Source organism: Chiloscyllium plagiosum, chromosome 10 (genome assembly GCF_004010195.1).
Source record: "Chiloscyllium plagiosum isolate BGI_BamShark_2017 chromosome 10, ASM401019v2, whole genome shotgun sequence".
Lineage (NCBI taxonomy): Eukaryota > Metazoa > Chordata > Chondrichthyes > Orectolobiformes > Hemiscylliidae > Chiloscyllium > Chiloscyllium plagiosum.
Window position 1 is genome coordinate 31,106,335 of NC_057719.1, and position 19,399 is coordinate 31,125,733.

General features: G+C 39.1%; 1 protein-coding gene across 2 annotated transcripts in view; it reads left to right on the forward strand.

Annotated features, from left to right (window-relative positions):
• LOC122553484 (TOG array regulator of axonemal microtubules protein 1) overlaps positions 1 to 19,399 on the forward strand; it is a 170,222-nt gene that overhangs the window by 85,672 nt on the left and 65,151 nt on the right. For both annotated transcript variants that reach the window (XM_043697299.1, XM_043697298.1), the window contains exon 3: positions 14,589 to 14,726. In XM_043697299.1, the coding sequence (XP_043553234.1) occupies positions 14,589 to 14,726 (138 nt within the window). The remainder of the gene's footprint in view (positions 1 to 14,588; positions 14,727 to 19,399) is intronic.

The window sequence follows — 19,399 nt, forward strand, 5'->3', positions numbered from 1 at the left end:
ACACACCAACCATGAGTCTCTCTCGTTCCCACAAAACGTCATGTCTGTCCCCATAACTATGGAGTTCCCAATGATTAATGCTCTGCTTCTCTTCCCCCTTCCCTTCTAAGCAACAGGGATAGACTCTGAGTCAGATACCTGTGCCCCATTGCTTACCCCTGGTAAGTACTCCCACCCAAACAGTATCCAAAACAGTATACTTGTTGTTGAGGGGAACGGCCACAGAAGATCTCTGCATTGCCTGCTGGTTCCCTTTCCATCCGCTGACAGTAACACATCCACCTTCTTGTAGCTGAGGTGTGACTACCTCCCTGTAACTCCTCACAATAACCCCCTCTGCCTCACGAATGATCTGAAGTTCATCCAGCTCCAGCTCCAGTTCCCTAATGCAGTTATCGAGGAGCTGAAGTTGGGTGCATTTCCCACAGATGCAGTCAGCAGGGACACTGCTGGTGACCCTTACCTCCCCCATTCTGCAGGAGGAGCATTCAACTGCCCTAACCTCCATTGCCACTATTCTAAATTCCCTACGAGTCTACTGAAAACTAAAAGAGATGCTGGCAAACCTGCTGAGATTTTCCAGCAACTTCTGGTTTTTGTTTACCTCTGATGGGGTGATCAAGTCCTGCAAATTGGCTAAACTTCTGAGAAAGCTACAAGTGTTATCAATTGAAGAGAAAGGAACACAAAGCAAAACGTAGATATTACTCGGAAGGGATTCATTCCACCGTAGAATCTGTCTACTATTTTGAGGCATAAGGTGAACATTCTTGAGCACTTCAACGGGGACAGGCATTCTCTTCAAGAAGGAGGAGGATGAGAACAGTTGCTTATCACAACATTGAAAAAGCTCAACTAAAGTGTTTCAAGGCAGTTCAAACAGTAAATGCTCTCATCGCTGGGCCATAAGGTGTTAATCTGCAGCAAGAGATGACTGGACCAGTTCAAGATTCATCGTGACCTTGTCCTTTGCACAGTAAGCACTGAAGGTGGAGAAATTATGGCAACAGGACAGATGATTATCTACAAAATGGTGTAACCTACATCCTGAATAGGGATGCTCTAAGAGACTTTTTTTAAACATTGATTAAACGGAACTCTTTCGATCACATTGTCCTTTCATTTTTAAAAATCAAATGTGTAAAAAAGCGAAGTGTGGAAGTTGTTACTGATCTGGTCTGTGTCAGTGTGGATAGAACCTAAAAAACTGCTGCTTCTTGAGGTAAGAATGTCTAAGAAAACATGTTTCTTTTGTAAATGTCAGAATTCTACCCATGCAATATGAGGTCAACAAAGCTGCTTGAATGACCTAAGCATTTTTGAGGCATGGATCAGGAAAGCAGGCAAACAGCATCAAAGGAAGAAAAGGATGATTAGTATCATTATCTACAACAGCCACACATGCTCCAACTTTACTAGCCTAGAGCATCATGTTGATGTTCTTGCTTCCCATCATCCATGGCCAAGTGCAATCCCATGGAGTTGGGGTGAATAGGAGCCTGAAAACCCTTTGTCAGTAGCTTTACTTCATAGGTTATTGAGTCTGTAAATAAGAAGCAGGACAGCCCAATTGTTCTAGAGGCCAAATTTGTGGTGAAGGAAGCATGGAAGGTGCCGATGGAAGTTACAATCACCAACTGCTTCCACTATGCTATGTTGAAATAATCTATTACCATACAAGACACAAAGAAAAAGAAGGATCAGAGTGAGGCAAGCCAACGTGGTGATGAGGCTTTCTTTCCTCACTTACAAGAGATCGTCATAGAAATTCAAGTGCAGATAACCATGAAAACATACACCATGGTAGATGACATGCATGCAGCACAATAGTTGGCAGCTGAGGCAATCATAATGTCTAAAACCAAGGAGCTTGAGGAAGCTGATGACTCTGAAGAGTACAATAAATGCCTGCCCACTCAACCACCTGTTTGTTTAACTGAAGCCATAATGGCCACAGACATACTCTGACATTTTGTGTTGCTACATGAAAACATGAAAAACACATTTGATTGCATTGATAGTATGGAAAACTATATTGCATTTGTCCAAAGGCAGGACGTGACACACTGCTAAGTTTTTCCAGAGCTAACTCCCACACTTTTTGATACCTTTTACTGTATGAGATCAAGTCACTATAACATACGAACAAATTGAAAATAAATACATTTTTAAAATACTCACTGTTTTACTGTGTTTCAATTTTAATTTTCTGATGTAGAACATTCGAATAGACAAATCAGGTCATATAGGGGCCTACGGGGATATCTAAAGTGCTACTTAATGGGATTTTGTGGGACGGCACCCTATAATTTAACTCAGCATGTTTTCACTGCAATTATACATGACCAATTTAAACAGAATGTCACATGTTTTTAACACGAAGTACTTCAAAGTGCATAACAAATTATAATTAACTGTCATGCAAGACTGGAAAGTTAATCTCATGAAAAAAATACTCTATGTATTGAATAAAAGTTATGTACACTTTGTAATTTGGTTCTTTTGTAGAAATTAATTCTATGCTCTACTGCTTACTGATTAATTTCAGGAAGCAACAGAATACCTTGTCTGTTATAATTCGTGTTTAAATTATTGTTTTAGATCTATAATCATTTTGAATTTGAGTTGGAAATAGTAATTACACAAAGTTTAAAATATACTGGTAGTTCTTCTATAACGTGCAGGTTGTGTTTTTGAGCATGCAGGTTGTGTTTTTAAGCAATCCCCCCCCCCCCCCATCACCACCATTCTAGAAAAATCGTGCTTTAGAAACAGTGCTTAAAGTGTTGACGATGTAATTGCGTTGCAGCTAACATATGTTTTAAAAGTTCACACCTTAGAAACAGTGTCTCCAATTCGTCAATTGCGTTACAGCGAATTTGCATTAATGAAACGTGCGTCATAGAACACAGAACAATACAGCACAGAACAGGCCTTTCGGCCCTCAATGTTGTGCTGACCTGTGAACTAATCTAAGCCCATCCTCCTACACTATCCCATCATCATCCATGTGCTTATCTAAGGATTGTTTAAATCTCCCTAATGTGGCTGAGTTAATTACATTGGCAGGCAGGGCATTCCACAGCCTTATCACTCTCTGAGTAAAGAACCTGCCTCTGACATCTGTCTTAAATCTATCACCCCTCAATTTGTAGCTATGCCCCCACGTACAAGCTGATGTCACCATCCTCAGGAAAAGAATTTCACTGTCTACCCTATCTAATCCTCGTATGTTTCTGTAAAATCCCCTCTTAACCTTCTTCTTTCCAATGAGAACAGACCCAAGTATCTCAGCCTTTCCTCATAAGATCTTCCCTCCAGACCAGGCAACATCCTGGTAGATCTCCTCTGCACCTTTTCCAATGCTTCCACATCCTTCCTGTAATAGGGCGACCAGAACTGTACAAGTGCAGCTGCACTAACATGTTGTGTAGTTGCAACATGACATTACGTCTCCTGAACTCAATCCCTCTACCAATATAGCAGAACGACCTGTATACTCTAAGCTGTACTGATTTCTAACCACTGTGCTTTGTACTTGCTGAGCCAAAGTAGCTGTCTCTTTCCTTTAGTTCTGGGCCTGTATCAAGTAATGAGTCAGTTTACAAACCAGAGGTCTGTTTAGTAGTAAATGTCACTGTCTTTATTTTTAAAGTAGTCTTTTCAAATAATTGATTTTGAGGATTTGAATTTTCAATGTTCAATTACAGTAGTCTGTAGAACAGTATATGCTTTTATGTGGTATGCTTGTTCTTTTTGTGACATTTGTAAAAGAAAAGAAGAACTTGTACCTAATGACATCTTTCATACACTTGCCATCTTAAAGTGCTTTACAGCAAACTGAGTACTTTTTTGAAATGTTTTGAATATGATAGTTACATATGAAAGAAGTGAAACTATCATGGTCATTCTAACAGATGAGAGACTCAACAAACAATCAAGGTATTTTTCAATGTATAATTTCAGTTACATCACACTGTAAACTTTTGCTATAAATTCTGTGTCTTACAATTGTGTCCTCCACAACCACCTGATGAAGGAGCGGCGCTCCGAAAGCTAGTGTTTCCAATTAAACCTGTTGGACTATAACCCTGGTGTTGTGTGATTTTTTTAACTCTGTACACCCCAGTCCGACACTGCCATCTCCAAATCATGACTACCTTTAACAGTACAGCACTTCTTCAGTCTGCACTCTACTGTTAGCATTGACTTTATTGCTGAAGCCCAGGAACCTGTGACTCAGGTGGCAGTGCTACCACTGAGCCATGCATAACACAATACTATGGATTTTTTAACCACATACTTAAGTTCAGCAACAATTACTGAAGAAACAAAGAAGGCCTGACAGCATTAGTGGAGAAGAAAGCAGAGTTAATGTTTTGAGTTCAGTGAGCCTTCTTCAGTTCTATATCATCTTCACCATTTGCCATCCTGCCTATCTTTGTGTCATCTACAAACTTGGCTATTGTACATTCACTTTCCATATCCAAGTCATTTATATATCATGTAAATAATTGTGGCTGCAGCATTAATCTCTGTGGCACACCACTAGTACAAATTTCCATCTGAAAAATGTGTTTATTATTTATTCAGCCATGGGATGTGGGCATTGTTCGCTGGGCCAGTATTTATTATCCATCCCTAGTTGCCCTTGAGAAGGTGGTGAGCTGCCTTCTTGAACTACTGCAGTCCACATTGCTGTAGGTAGACCCACAATGCTGTTAGAGAACATGTTCCAGGATTTTGATCCAGTGATGCTGAAGAATGGCAATATATTTCCAAGTCAGGATGGTGAGTGACTTGGAGGGAAACTTGCAGGTGATGGTTTTGCCAGGTATCCACCACCCTTGTCCTTCTAGAAAGTCATGGTCATGGCTTTGGAAGTTCTGTCCAAAGTGTCTGCTTCAGGGTCTTGATAGATTAAATGCTGAGAGGATGTTTCCCTTCATGGGGGAGTCTAGGACCAAAGGGCATAGTTTCATAATAAAGGGTAACAGAATAAGACTGAATTGTGAATCTTTGGAGCCTCCTTACCACAGAGAGCTGAGAGGGCAGTGTCCTTATGTATATTTAAGGTTGCCATAGATTCTTGATCAGTAGGGGAATCAAGCATTATGGGAAAGGCAGGAAAGTAGATGTGAGGATTATCAGATCAGCCATGATCTCATTGAATAGCAGAGCAGTCTTGAAGGGTCAAATGGCCTTCTCCTGTCCTTATTTTTTATGATCTTCAGTGTCTGCAATTCTTTGTTTTATTTTTGTTTTACTTAAGTGGAACATCCAGTTTCAATGCAATTCCTAGGAGAGTGAATTGCTGTTAATGGACACTGTTAGTGGCTAACAATAGGTAGTGTGTAATGGCATATCATGTGATAACAAGGCCTGGTGTGTGGGGTTGGGGGCTAGGATGTGACAGAGTTTAGTCCCTAAAATTATTGAACTCGATATTGAGTCCAGAGGGCTTAAAGTCCCCAAGCAGAAAATGAGGTGTTGTTCTTCCAGCTTACATAGAGCTTCGCTGGAACACTGCAGTAAACTTGAGACAGGGATGTTGGCCAGGGAACAGGGTGGTGTGTTAAAGAGTGTTAAACTGGAAATAATTGGAAACTTAATATCAAGTTCAAATATTTTAGGGCCTGAACTCCATGTAGTGAGATGTTTTTTCTTATAGTGACTGGTACAAAATAACAAGTTAGGAGAATGTGAACTGTAAAGTTTTACTCTTATGTGGAACAGTAGTTGTCAGTTGTGGTTTGGTTCACATTGTCATGTATCACTTTTCAAGGTGGTTGCAAGAAATTAACACTGCGTCACTGCACTTTGCCTTTATACAACATCTTAAAACTCTGCATCAATTACATCCCCCCTCCCACTGTCAAAAGATGAGAAGGGCTTTCAAATTTTATAGATTGCATATGTGAGTTGGTTGCAGCACTGGTGATAAGAGGTGATTCTTTCATGGTCTGGAATCCCACTCTAACATTGCATTTGTACTATATGGCTATTTATAAAACTCATAGAAATATAAATGTTCCAAAGTGCTTCATACCCAATGAAGTAATCTGTTGTAACATGGGCAAACAAAACAACCACTTTGCAGAGAAATTGAGATTAATTTCTACAAGAATGTAGATTGATCAGCTAGTAAAAACAGGTTGTGGTACCTCATTAAAGAATTTTAAAGTCATAAAGTCGTCATCCTATAGATTTACTGGCATAATACCAGGATAAGACTCTGGACTTAAGACAACTGTCTTCAGTAGAGCAGACAAGGTTGAGGAATTTCTTTAGAATATGAGAAGTTTTGAAATGAAATGTGGGAAGAATTTGTCCACTGGCTGATAATTCAGGGACAGTGAGGTCTATCAATTTAGCACTGGTTCAGATTGAAGACAAGTTTAGGAGAAATTTCTTTATATGAAGGGTTGTTGGAACATGGAATGCTTTGTCAGGGGGAATAGTTAAGGCAGAGACCCCTGAATTTTTAAGGGAAATTTAGATTATTATTTAGAAATCTAGAAAGTTTTCTGCGTAGAATAGACATCCACGTCCATTTGCTCCAAAAAGAGCTACTTTCCAGTTCTTAATCTGTAGTCCTTTAGATTGGAACATGTGAAACAAAGAAAGGTGAAAATTATACTTGAGATGAGAACAGTAGAATAATTTTAAGTTTGCTCTTATAAAAAACTGTTCTGGACATGATGTGTCAAATGGCTTCCTTCTGTTTTGTAAACTCATATGATCTATATTGGTCACTCCAATTTTTCATGTTTTCTCTCCACAGTTTATGACAGTAAAAGGGGTGACTTTTTTTATTATTCTATGTTATTACCCTATTAACAGGTGACGATGCAGGCAATCTGTTCTCGATCTCTTTAAATCCATAGTTACATTTTTCTGAGATCAAAACAGAAAACATTCTCAAAAACAAAACGTTCAAGGTGATCATGGTTTTGACAATTAGGATAGTAACTTCTGGAAATTGAGTACTGAAAAAATATGCACAGAAACCATTCACAGAAAAACCCTCCTCTCCTTAAACTAGTCCTGTCCTGCAGCATTGCAAGCAAACAAGGTGTCTGCCATTTTTATCCAACTGGTTAATGAGGACTTTCCAGTACGCAGGACATAAGTATATTATTCAATCTATTAAGTCTCTTCTGTTATTTAGTGAGGTCATGATAGAAAAAGTGTGAGATGAGAAGTTTTCATCTATCTTATTCCAATAATATGTCACTACTATTCATAATACACTCTTACACCATTCTCAAACTTCCTTATTATATACAGCTCACTTCCATAGTTTGAACTGATAGCAAAACACGATTTTGAAAGGGAAAGCTATAACTCAACAAAATTGTTGGCAAAGTACTATCCTAATTATTTTTGTTGTAAAGGCTGTTTTCACCTACAAAAATTAGTGATGATTTAATAAAAAAAACACACCTTCTATACTGTCTAGTGTCAAATCAGTACTTTCTATGCCTTGCATAAGTCACTTAATTGTGGTCTGCTCATTTGGTTGGGAATACATCACAACAATCAGTAGATGTATGATTGCCTACCTTTGTAGCATGATTTGTGAGGTTTTGTTTTTGAAAGTTCTTGAAGATACTTAAGAAAAGATCAGGAAATGTACTGAAGCAGGAATGTCATGAAAGGCTAGTGGTGGAATAGTTAGAAGTAAGAGATGTCAGATGTTATTGACACGTAAATGAGAGCAGTTCCTAAAGGCATGATTTGTGGTGCTGCAGGACAAGTTTTTTTCCTAAACTTGAGGAATTTTTCAACCCTGTGTTGTCAGATTTCCCTGATGATCAGTTGATTGAAAGAGATAGGGAAAGACTGAATGCTGATGATCTGCAAATTCAAGTGAATAAGGCTACTAGAAGGTGTGCAGGGAATAAGTATTGTGGCTGATAATAGTTAAGATTTGCTGTAATAGAAGAAAAATCAATATATAGCCTCTTAAAATGTTGTTATATTCGAAACAATATACAAATATCAGAAGTTATTAGGCAGGTAACTGAGGTGTCAGTGGGGGTGCACTTTGGGGCTAGCGACCATATTTCTATTTGATGTAAAATAGAGATGGAAAAGGATAGACTAGATCTAAAAGTTGAAGTTCTAAATTGGAGAAAGTCCAATTTTGACAGTATTAGGCAAGAATTTTCAAAAGCTGATTGGGGGCACATGTTTGCAGATAAATGGATGGCTGGAAAATGGGAAGCCTTCGAAATGAGATAACGAGAATCCAGAGAAAGTATATTCCTGTTAGGGTGAAAGGAAAGGCTGGTAGGTATAGGAAATGCTGGATGACTCAAGAATTTGAGAGTTTGGTTAAGAACAAGAAGGAAGCATATGTCAGGTATAGACAGGATAGGTCGAGTGAATATAAAGGCAGTAGGAGTATACTTGAAAGGGAGATCAGGAGGCAAAAAGGGGACATGAGATAGCTTTGGCAAACAGAATTAAGGAGAATCCAAAGGGTTTTTACAAATATATTAAGGACAAAAGGATAACTAGGGAGAGAATAGGGCCCGTCAAGGATCAGCAAGGCCGCCTTTGTGTAGAGCCGTAGAAAATGGGGGAAATACTAAACTAGTGTTTTGCATCAGTATTTACTGTGGAAAAGCACATGTAAGATATAGAATGTAGGGAAATGTCCATATTGCAGAGGAGGAAGTGCTGGATGTCTTGAAACACATAAAGGTGGATAAATCCCCAGGACCTGATCATGTGTACCCGAGAACTCTGTGGGAAGCTAGAGGAGTGATTGCTGGACCTCTTGCTGAGATATTTGTATCATCAATAGTCACAGGTGAGGTGCCGGAAGACTGGAGGTTGGCTAATGCGGTGCCACTGTTTAGGAAGTGTGGTAAGGACAAGCCAGGGAACTATAGACCAGAGAGTCTGATGTTGGTGGTGGGCAAGTTGTTGGAGGGGATCCTGAGGGATAGGATGTACATGTATTTGGAAAGGCAAGGACTAATTAGGGATAGTCAACATGGCTTTGTGCTTGGGAAATCATGTCTCACAAACTTGATTGAGGTTTTTGAAGAAGTACCAAAGAGGATTGATGAGGGCAGAGCGGTAGATGTGATCTATATGGACTTCAATAAAGCGTTCGACAAGATTCCCCATGGGAGTCTGGTTAGCAAGGTTAGATCTCATGGAATACAGGGAGAAGTAGCTATTTGGATACAGAACTGGCTCAAAGATAGAAGACAGAGGGTGGTGGTGGAGGATTGTTTTTCAGACTGGACGCCTGTGATCAGTGAAGTGCCTCAAGGATCGGTGCTGGGTCCTGTGCTTTTGTCATTTATATATATGATTTGGATATGAGTGTAAGAGGTATAGTTAGTAAGTTTGCAGATGACACCACAATTGGAGCAAAGAAGGTTACCTCAGATTACAACAGGATCTTGATCAGATGGGCCAATGGGCTGAGAGGTGGCAGATCGAGTTTAATTCAGATAAATGCGAGGTGCTGCATTTTGGGAAAGCAAATCTTAGCAGGACTTATATACATAATGGTAAGGTCCTAGGGAGCATTGCTGAACAAAGAGACTTTGGATTACAGGTTCATAGCTCATTGAAAGTGGAATTGCAGGTAGATAGGATAGTGAAGAAGGCGTTTGCTTTGCTTTCATTTATTGGTCAGAGCATTAAGTTTAGGAGTTGCAAGGTCATGTTGCGGCTGTACAGGACATTGGTTAGGCCACTGTTGGAATATTGTGTGCAATTCTGGTCTCCTTCTTATCAGAAAGATGTTGTGAAACTTGAAAGGGTTCAGAAAAGATTAACGAGGATGTTGCCAGGGTTGGAGGATTTAAGCTATAGGGAGAGGCTGAACCGGTTGGGGCTATTTTCCCTGGAGCGTCGGAGGCTGAGGGGTGACCTTATAGAGGTTTACAAAATTATGAGGGGCATGGATGGGATCAATAGACAAAGTGGGTGGGGGAGTCCAGAACTAGAGGGCATAGGTTTAGGGTGAGAGGGGAAAGATATAAAAGAGACCTAAGGGGCAACGTTTTCACACAGAGGGTAATACATGTATAGAATAAGCTTCCAGAGGAAGTGTTGGAGGCTGGTACAATTGTAACATTTAAAAGGCATTTGGATGGGTATATGAACAGGAGGGGTTTAGAGGGATATGGGCTGGGTGCTGGCAGGTGGGACTAGATTGGGTCGGGATATCTAGTCAGCATGGACGAGTTGGATCGAAGGGTCTATTTCCATGCTGTACATCTCTATGACTCTGAGCGCAAGGTCTAAAATCCATTTTCCTTGAAAGGAATCTCAATGGAAAATACTGTATCCAGATTTGAGATGCACGGACAACTGAATTATTGTAGATTGTATTTTTCCTTGAATGCGAATGAACTGTTCTGATTTGCTAAAGTTAATTGCAAATGAAATTAAAACCTTTCTTCGATTGGGCATTGTCCAATGAAAGTAGACTTGATATTTGTTACCGTAAGCATATCAAATCATCACTGTAGAAAAGAATTATATGCTCCATTGACAGTAACAGCATGGATATCTGGGCAAGACCTGGCTTGATTTTTGTGGCTGTATATTGTCTGAAGATGGATTTACCCTGTGACTAAATGGGTGAGGATCCATAGTAAGTTGAACTCCAGTAGTCATAGTTAGCTTTAACTTTAATATGCAGGATTAGCTAAAGTAGTTTGAAAGTACAATTATGTGGATTTTAATTGTGCAATATAATTCTGAACAAGTGTCACCATGTTGTCAGTTGTTATCAGTATGTGTTTGTTGAAGCATGGATTAATTTTAAGGCATCACTAATTTATTAAAAAATATTTTCTGGAGTCCGTGTTAGGATTCAGTGGATGCAGTGCAAACAAATATTTATGTTTTGATTACATTATATGTTATACATAAGGTAGTAGAAATGCAGAACATTTAATTTAGTCCATTTTAGACAAATGTCAAGTCCCTCAGACCTGAATTGTTTTTTAGTTAACTCATGCCTAATCTATCCATCTCTGCTGGACATTGATGTCTCTCCCATGGAAATTATGAAGAGCACCAGATTTCTTGGCATACATCTCTCGTGGACCCTCAACACCAGCTCCATAGCCAAGAAAGCCCAGCAGCATCTCTACTTCCTGCGCAGGCTGAGGAAAGCCCAACTCCCACCTCTCATCCTCACCACATTCTATAGAGAGTTCATTGACAGTACCCTGAGCTGCCTGGTTTGGGAATTGCACCATCCCGTTTCATAAGACCCTACAATGGATAGTGTGGACAGCTGAGAAGATCATCAGGATCTCTCTTCTCTCCATTACAGACATTTACTCCACATGCTACATCCGAAAGGCTAAGAGCATTGTGGAAGACCCCACACACCCCTCACTCAAATGCTTCTCCTTCCTACCATCTGGCAGAAGTTACCGGAGCATACAGTCTTTCATGGCTAGACTGTGCAACAGTTTCTTCCTCCAAGCCATCAGGCTCCTTAACACAGTATAATCGGACTCTTTGCCATCTGAAATTCTTTTGTTTTGCTGCTAGTTACACTGTAACTTGCATGTTTTGTACTATTTATGCACTTTATGCTGTGTACGATTGTGTAGTTTGTGCTGCCCATGTAGCACCCTCGGTACTGGAGGAACACTGTCTCGTTTTTACTGTATCAGTTGTACATGGTAGAAATGACAAATCAAAGCTACTATACTCTACTTCAGCTTAATTTACGCACCTTTGACGGCTGTTCTTTGATACCCTTTCCAAAAGCAAATTTCAACAATCTTAGGCTTCAAAGTTTCAATTGATCCACTGCCCTACAGCCTTTTGAGGAAGCAATTCAATATCATTATTACTCTATGTGTGAAAAGGTTGTTTCTAATTGCAGTCATAAATAGCCTGCTGCTAATTTTAGGATGATGTTCCCTTGATTCCATTCTCTTTTTCCACCCCAGCCTTTAAAGGAAATAGTTTCGTCCACCCAATCATTTGAATGATTTAAGTCAATCTAAGCACCTTGATTAGATCAATCCAAAACTGACAAAATCAAAGCAAGGAACTCATTCTCTCAGCTGAGCCTTGAGGCCCTGATGTTCTGATATATACACACCCAGAACCAGACACAGAATAATACAGGGTCTGATATCAACTTTTTGGTACTAAAGCATTGCTTTCTAATCTTTCAGTTTTAACTTCCTTGAGATGAAGGCCAACATAAGGTTGGTTACGGAGATCATATTTTAAAATTTACTTCCAAAAGTTCTTTTTAAAAATTCATTTTTAAACAGAATTTGATTGTAGTTGGCCTTGCACAAATGAGGATTCTAGTTTTATATGTGAAAATCTTTCCTTTCTCAGATCCTGTAAGGTACAAGAGAAACTTAATTAATTTGTCATTAAAATAGTGACAGTTGAATAAAGTTTGCGTTGTTCAATGTTAGAGTTTAGAAACAAAATTATTAATTTCAGGATTTGGAGGTGCTGGTGTTAAACTGCGTGGACAGTTAAAAATCACACAGCACCAGATTATAGTCCAACAGATTTATTTGGAAGCACTAGCCTTCAAAGCGCTGTTTCTTCATCAGGTGGTTGTGGAGCAGAATTATAAGACATAATTAATAGCAACAGGATTGCAGTGTCATGGAATGTAATATTAAACAAATTTAGCTTGAGTCTTTCATCTTTTAGAATGATCATGTCAGTTTCAGTTCCTTCATGTGTAAATCCCAGAACTTTTTTAAAGTTACTTTCTCAAGATAGCTTTAACAATAGGTGCCATCTCAGCTCAGATAATGCATTGAAGGTGTGAGGTTAAAGTCTGTCTCCCAATGTTAGGTTAGACTGATTTTATTTCTAAAGTGGGATTTGCAGAATCTTACATGGATTTATGCAATTTTTGAGCAAAATAAAATTTAATTCTCCAAGTACAAATTCACCCCACAAACTTATATGTGTGTGCGAGCAGGGGAGACCGAGTGAGTGTGTGCTTGTGGGGTGTGAGTATCTGTGAGAGAGTGTGTATATATGTGTGTGTGAGTGTAATGGGGTAGACGTCTGTGAGAGGGTGCGTGTGTGGGTGGTGTGTATGTAGTGAATGTATGTGTGAGTATATGAGAGAGAGGGTCTGCATGAGTGTGTGGGTCTGTAGGGGTGTGTGTGTGTGGGTCTGTAGGAGTGTGTGTGTGTGTGTGTAAGAGAGAGTGTATAGTGTAGTGGGGTCACCTGTGACTTGACATGAACCCAACATCCCGGTTGAGGCCATTCCCAAGGGTATCAAACTTGACTATCAGCCTCTGCTCGGCTACTTTGCATGGTTGCCTGTCCTGAAGTCCGCCTTGGAGCATGGTTACCTGAAGTTCCAAGGCCGGCTGTCCCGGACTGCTGACACCGTGCAAGAATCCCAGTCGGGGAACACTTCAGTGGTCCAGGACATTCATCCTCGCGGATATTCACACCCCCAAATACACACCCACATTCACACACTCACTCGGTCTCCCCTGCACGCACACACACGCCTATAAGTTTGTGGGGTGAATTTGTGCTTTCAGAACTACATTTTACTTTGCGTGAAAACTGTATAAATTCATGTAAAATTCTGTAAATCCCACTTTAGAAACAGAATCAGTCTGACCTAACATTGGGACACAGACAGACTTTAACCTCGCACCTTCCATGCATTATCTGAGCTGAGATGGGGCCTATTGTTCAAGCTACCTCGAGAGTGTAACTTTAAAAAAGTTCTGGGATTTACATATAAAGGAACCGAAACTGACATTATCATTCTAAACAATGAAAGACTTAAGCTAAATTTGTTTAATATTACATTCCATGACATTACAATCCTGTTGCTATAAATTGTGTGTCTTACGATGCTGCTCCACAACCACCTGATGAAGGTGCAGCACTTTGAAGGCTAGTGCTTCCAAATAAACCTGTTGGACCATAACCTGGTGCTGTGTGATTACTAGTTTCAGGATGATTAGTTGGAAATCTGTTTGTTGAAATTTTTATTTCACTTATTTAGTTTGTGTGAGGTGGAAGCAATTGTTACAATGTTATCTTTCAGACTATGGTTTTTGGTATTTTCAAGATAGAGATTTATGTGAAAACGTATGGAATGGTGATCAAAACTTATGCTCACAGGGAATGTTTTTAAGTAATCCTGTCATACTTTTAGGCAAGGCTACCAACTAACTACCTGATTTGAAGAAAATGATATTCAAATACCAACTGACCTCCTGGTTATCTACTGTTCATCTGATTAAAACGAATGATCTTTAAAAAATAACTTTTGGAAGTAAATTTTAAAACATTTTGTGCAGGAGCTTTTAAAATTACAGGGTCTTTTGCAAGCATGATTTCTTAGCCAGGGAATGATGCTTTATTTAGGGGTGCTTTTTCTTTAGGTACTTTAAAAAAAGGTTCAATTTCAGAAAAAAACATTTCTGTTGAATTAGGGATCCTCATTTGTAATTGTGGCAAATACAATGATTTAATCCAAAAAATTACAATCTTGCATTGAAAAAAAACAGATGAATGTTAATGGTATTGATAAGCACAAAAAATCATATTACTTTCCTTTTTATTATTAGGATTTGGAGAACCACTTCATTCTCAACCTTTAAGCAGGAGAGTACCTTTTGCCTCCTCCAGATTGTTAAATACACAAAGTCATAGTGTGGATTCTGACCTGCAATTTTTAGGAAATGGAAAGTTATCACAAGACAAAGGTATGAACTATTTATTCAATACTAATTAGCTTAAATTCCTTTAAACAGTTGTGATGCTATTACACTACCTTTAGTGTCTGACAAGCCAGTATCATTACCAGACGTTAATATGATGTTATAAACCACAACAACTAAGTTTTTACCGCCTGCTGGACTGGGTGTGTATAATGACTTTTGTCCATATTCTGGTTTCTTATTCTTGATAAAAATTCATGATTTAAGAAGCAATTAAATTCTAGATTGATTTTACTGTCTAATACTGAGGTAGTACCAAACTCTTTAATGTATTTTATGTTACACTAAGAAGTCTGAAGAAGTTTAGCAATAAAGCTCAGTGAGCTATCAAGGGATTATATAGTTTTCAGTGTATTGTTTTGTTCCATTTCAGGTATAGTTCTATTTGCAAATAAGTATGCAAATGCATCATGATAGAAAAGGAAAGTAGCTAGTTTAAATTTAATTAGTAAAGAAATTAATAAAAAGGAAACACGCATTTATATAGTGTCTTTCACTACCCTAGGAAATTCTAAATGCTTTACAGTCAATGGTATATTTTTGAAATGAACTCACTTGTGGGAAAGGTGTCAAGCAATTCGCTCATTGCACATTGTCACAAATAGCAAAGTGGTAACGACCAGCTAACTTATTTTTGTAATGCTGCCTGTAGGAGAAATATTGGCTTGGAGATTGGGGATAATTTCCCTCCGCTTTTTGAAGTAATGCAGGAAATGAGGGTTAGGAAAGGAGATGTTTGCAATGGTTGGGGGAGAAGGCAAAGTAAGCAAATGCACGTATGTGGAGAAGGAAAGGAGGAAAGAAAAGAGGCACTGAAAATTGAGAGGTGAGGTGAGGAAAGAAAAGAGGCACTGAAAATTGAGAGGTGAGGTGAGGAGGCCTCACTGGGGGGAAGGGGCAGGAAAGGAGAAACATGCAAAATTTGGAGAGAGGAAAGGATAAAACCATGAGGGGGATTGGAAGGAATGGAGGAGACTGCAAATAAGAGAGTTTTATACCTATCAGCAAAGGAATACTCAACTAACTGGAGACAGGAAAACCTAAAATTACTGAGGTCACAAATTCCTTGAAAATGCAAGTGTACTCACTAGTTAAAGCTCGCATAAGTCCAAGAGCTGTGGTCGAAAATGTGATGGAGGCTACTGTAATGAACACTGCTAATTGTTAAATTTAGATTTGACATGAGATTTAAGATGCAGTGAATAGGATATTTGCTGCCTGATTTAAAATGTTCCACTTCTATGCAAATACACTCAAAATGCATTAGCTGTGACCTTACCAGTCTGTGGAAAGTCAATTTATATTTGCGTAGGTATGTCTGTCAGTTATTTAGAATCTCATACAGCAAGAAGGAGGCCATTTGACCCATTGTTTTTGCAGCTCCCAAAAGAGCTTGTACCACTCTCTAGGCCTATCTCTGTAGTCCTCTAAATTCATCATTGTCAAATCAAAATCCAGCTCTCCTTTGAAACCTTGTATGGAATCTACCTCCACCACTCTCCCAGGCAGCACACTCCAAATTCTAACAACTCTCTGATTAAAGAAGTTTCTCCTAATCTCAATCCTAGCTCTCTTGCTGACTGTCTTGAAATTGTAAAGTCTAGTTACTGACATACCAACTAATGGATATCCTTCTTTGCCCTGTCAAAATTTTTCATAATTTGACATCTCAATAAAGTCATGTCCTTTCTTCTTTACTTCAAGGAGAACGCCCAATTTCTCTAATCTTTCTTTTTATTTAAAGTCACTCATTAATGGTATCATTCTAGTAAATCTCCTTTGCACTCTCTCCAGGGCTTTAACATCCTTTCTTCAATAAGATACCTGAAACCGAATACAGTACTGCAAATATGGTCTGACCAATGACTTGTAGAGGTATAGCATCACTTCCTTAGCTTTTAGACTCTCTGTCTCTATTTATAAGCTCAAGGATCCTATAAGGGCTTCTTAACAACTGTTTAACTTGTCTGGACAGAGAATCATGCACATCAATCCCGAGGTCCCTCTGTTCCTGCATTCCCCTCAAAGTTGTACTATTGAGCCTGTATTGTCTCTCTTACTTCTACCAAAATCTTTCATTTCTTCGCACTGAAATTTACTTGCCTGGTGTCTGCTCATTTGGTCAACTTGTCAATGTCTTTTTGAACGTGCTCAGAGTCATCTTCACATTCACTATTCTCCCTAGCTTAGTATCATTTGCAAATTTGCATCACCCATCTTCAAATAAACCCCCAAAAAATCAATCAACTCTTTTCCAATCTGAGAAATTCCCACCTATACCTGCCCTGTGTTCCCCCTTTTTTAGCCAGCTTCTAATCCATGCTACCAAGGACCCTTCAGTCCCAAACATTTCTCTTTTGCGAACCAAACTGCCATGTGGCATAGTTTCAATTGTTTCCTGAAAGTCCAAATACACAACATCCATTGAAACACCCTCATCCAGCCTATGTCACCTTGTCAAAGAACTCAAATTTGTCAGACATGATCTGCTATTAACAAGACCATGTTGACTGACTAGTATAACTTATTTTTCTCCACCTTATCCTGTATTATGGCCTCCATCAATTTTCCCACTATTGCTTCAAGCTGACAGACCTGTAGTTTCCTGGGTAATCCTTTGGTCCTTTCTGAAATAGTGTTGACCCATTTGCAACCTCCAGTTCTCTGGGACAAATCCTGTGTTCAGGGGGGCCTGGAAAATTTCCATCAACAGCTCTGCAACATGCTCCCTTACATTTTCAGCAATCTATGATGCATCCCATCCTGGTCTGGTAACTTTGCTATTTGGAGTTCTGTCAGCCTTTTTGTCACTTCTTTATCTATCACTGCTCAGTTGCTCAATACCCATGTTTTCAAACAGGCCATTGTCATCATTTTCTACTTTGGCAGTAACAAAAGCATTCATTTAGTACCTCTGCCATACCCTTTGCTTCAGTGAGCAGCTTACCCTGCTTATTCCTTATGGACACCACTCTATCCTTCACCAATCTTTCATTTTTAGCATGTTTAAAGAGCATTTTACTCAATTTTTTGTGCAGCCTGCCATTCTTTCTGTATGCTTAGCCTTCCTTATTCTAGCTTTAGTCCCTCTCCTGCATATGAGATGCTCTTCCTGATTTCATTGCTATTTTTATTCCAGTATGCTTCATATACCTCCTTTTCCTTCCTTATTTTTCTCATCAGTATTTTTAATCATCCAGGGTACTCTGGATTTGGATACTCTGTATTTATTTCTCATGGGTATATACCTAGCTTGTACTCTACACATCTCTCATTTGAAATTCTTCCATTTTTCATCCACTGTTTTATCCACCAAAATTTATTTCAAATCAAATTTGCCCTTTTCCAGTCAGGAATCTTAATCATTGACCAATTTTTATCCTTTTCTAACTTCATACTGAACCTTATTATACTATGATCTCTATTTCCCATATGTTCCCCCATTCTGACATTCTCCACTTGGCCTACCTTATTTCCTAGGACCACACCAAGCACAGTCCTGATTGGACTGGAAATATACTGTAAGTGAAAGTTCTCTTATACACATTACAGGGATTTCTTCTTTTCCATGCCCTACCTTCTACCTTCTTCCCAGCCTACTCAAAGATAATTGAAATCATCAACAATCACAACCCTACTTTACTTTCCAATTTCCATAATCTACCTCCAAAGGATCTCTTCTGTTTCGTCCCCACTATATCATAAATACTCAGCAAGGTCACTGCTGCAGTCCTGTTTATTACCTCTAACCATACAGATTCTGATTCATGAGCTGTTCAAAGGCAATGATATTATCTTTGAACAAGACTTCCTCCCTTTTTACCCCCCTCCCCGTTTCTACAAAAAGCATTATATCTATTGACCATCATTCTCTGTTTCCTATCACTCAGCCAATTTTGTACTCATCTAGCTACTGACCATTTTAGAGCACAACCTATAATTTTCCTCAATGTATTATAAAAGCATTATCCAGCCCTTTTCTGGCTTGAGCCATGTTTCTGTCAATAACTACTATGTCAGATTCCCAAGAGCAATCTCTTCTCCTAGTTCCCCATTTTTATTTCATGATAATCTGTGCTTTACATACGTCCAATTTAACTCTTCCCTTATCTCTTTCTTTCCCATTGAAAGGTGACGATTTCTTTGGTCACTGTCAACATGCAAGTCTTATCTCACTTTGATTTCCCCCTTCCCCATTTTCTATTGCATGCCCTGTCTGATACTTAACAGGACTTGGCCCATTCATCAAATACCACCCCCCTCCCACCCCTCCACCTTACAGGTTTAAATTCACCCTCATCCTCTTAGTAGCAGATTAGTTCCATTTCGGCTCAGATAAAGCCCATCTCTTCTGAGCAGCTTTCTCCTTTCCCAAAAGGAATTTTAATGTCCCAAAAATCTAAACCCCTCCCTTCTACATCATCCTCCATGCCAAGTATTTACCTCCCTGATCTGCTATTGCCTAAGTGCTACAGGTAGTATTTCTGAGATTACTACCCTTGAGGTCATGTGTTTCAACCTACTCCATAATTTCTGAAACTGATCCTGCAAGTCCTTTATGCTCTCTGTCCTTCTGTCATTGGTTCCCACATAAACCACAATCACTAGTTCTTAACAACAAATTCTGGATTGCAAAACCGGTCAGATTAGATTAGATT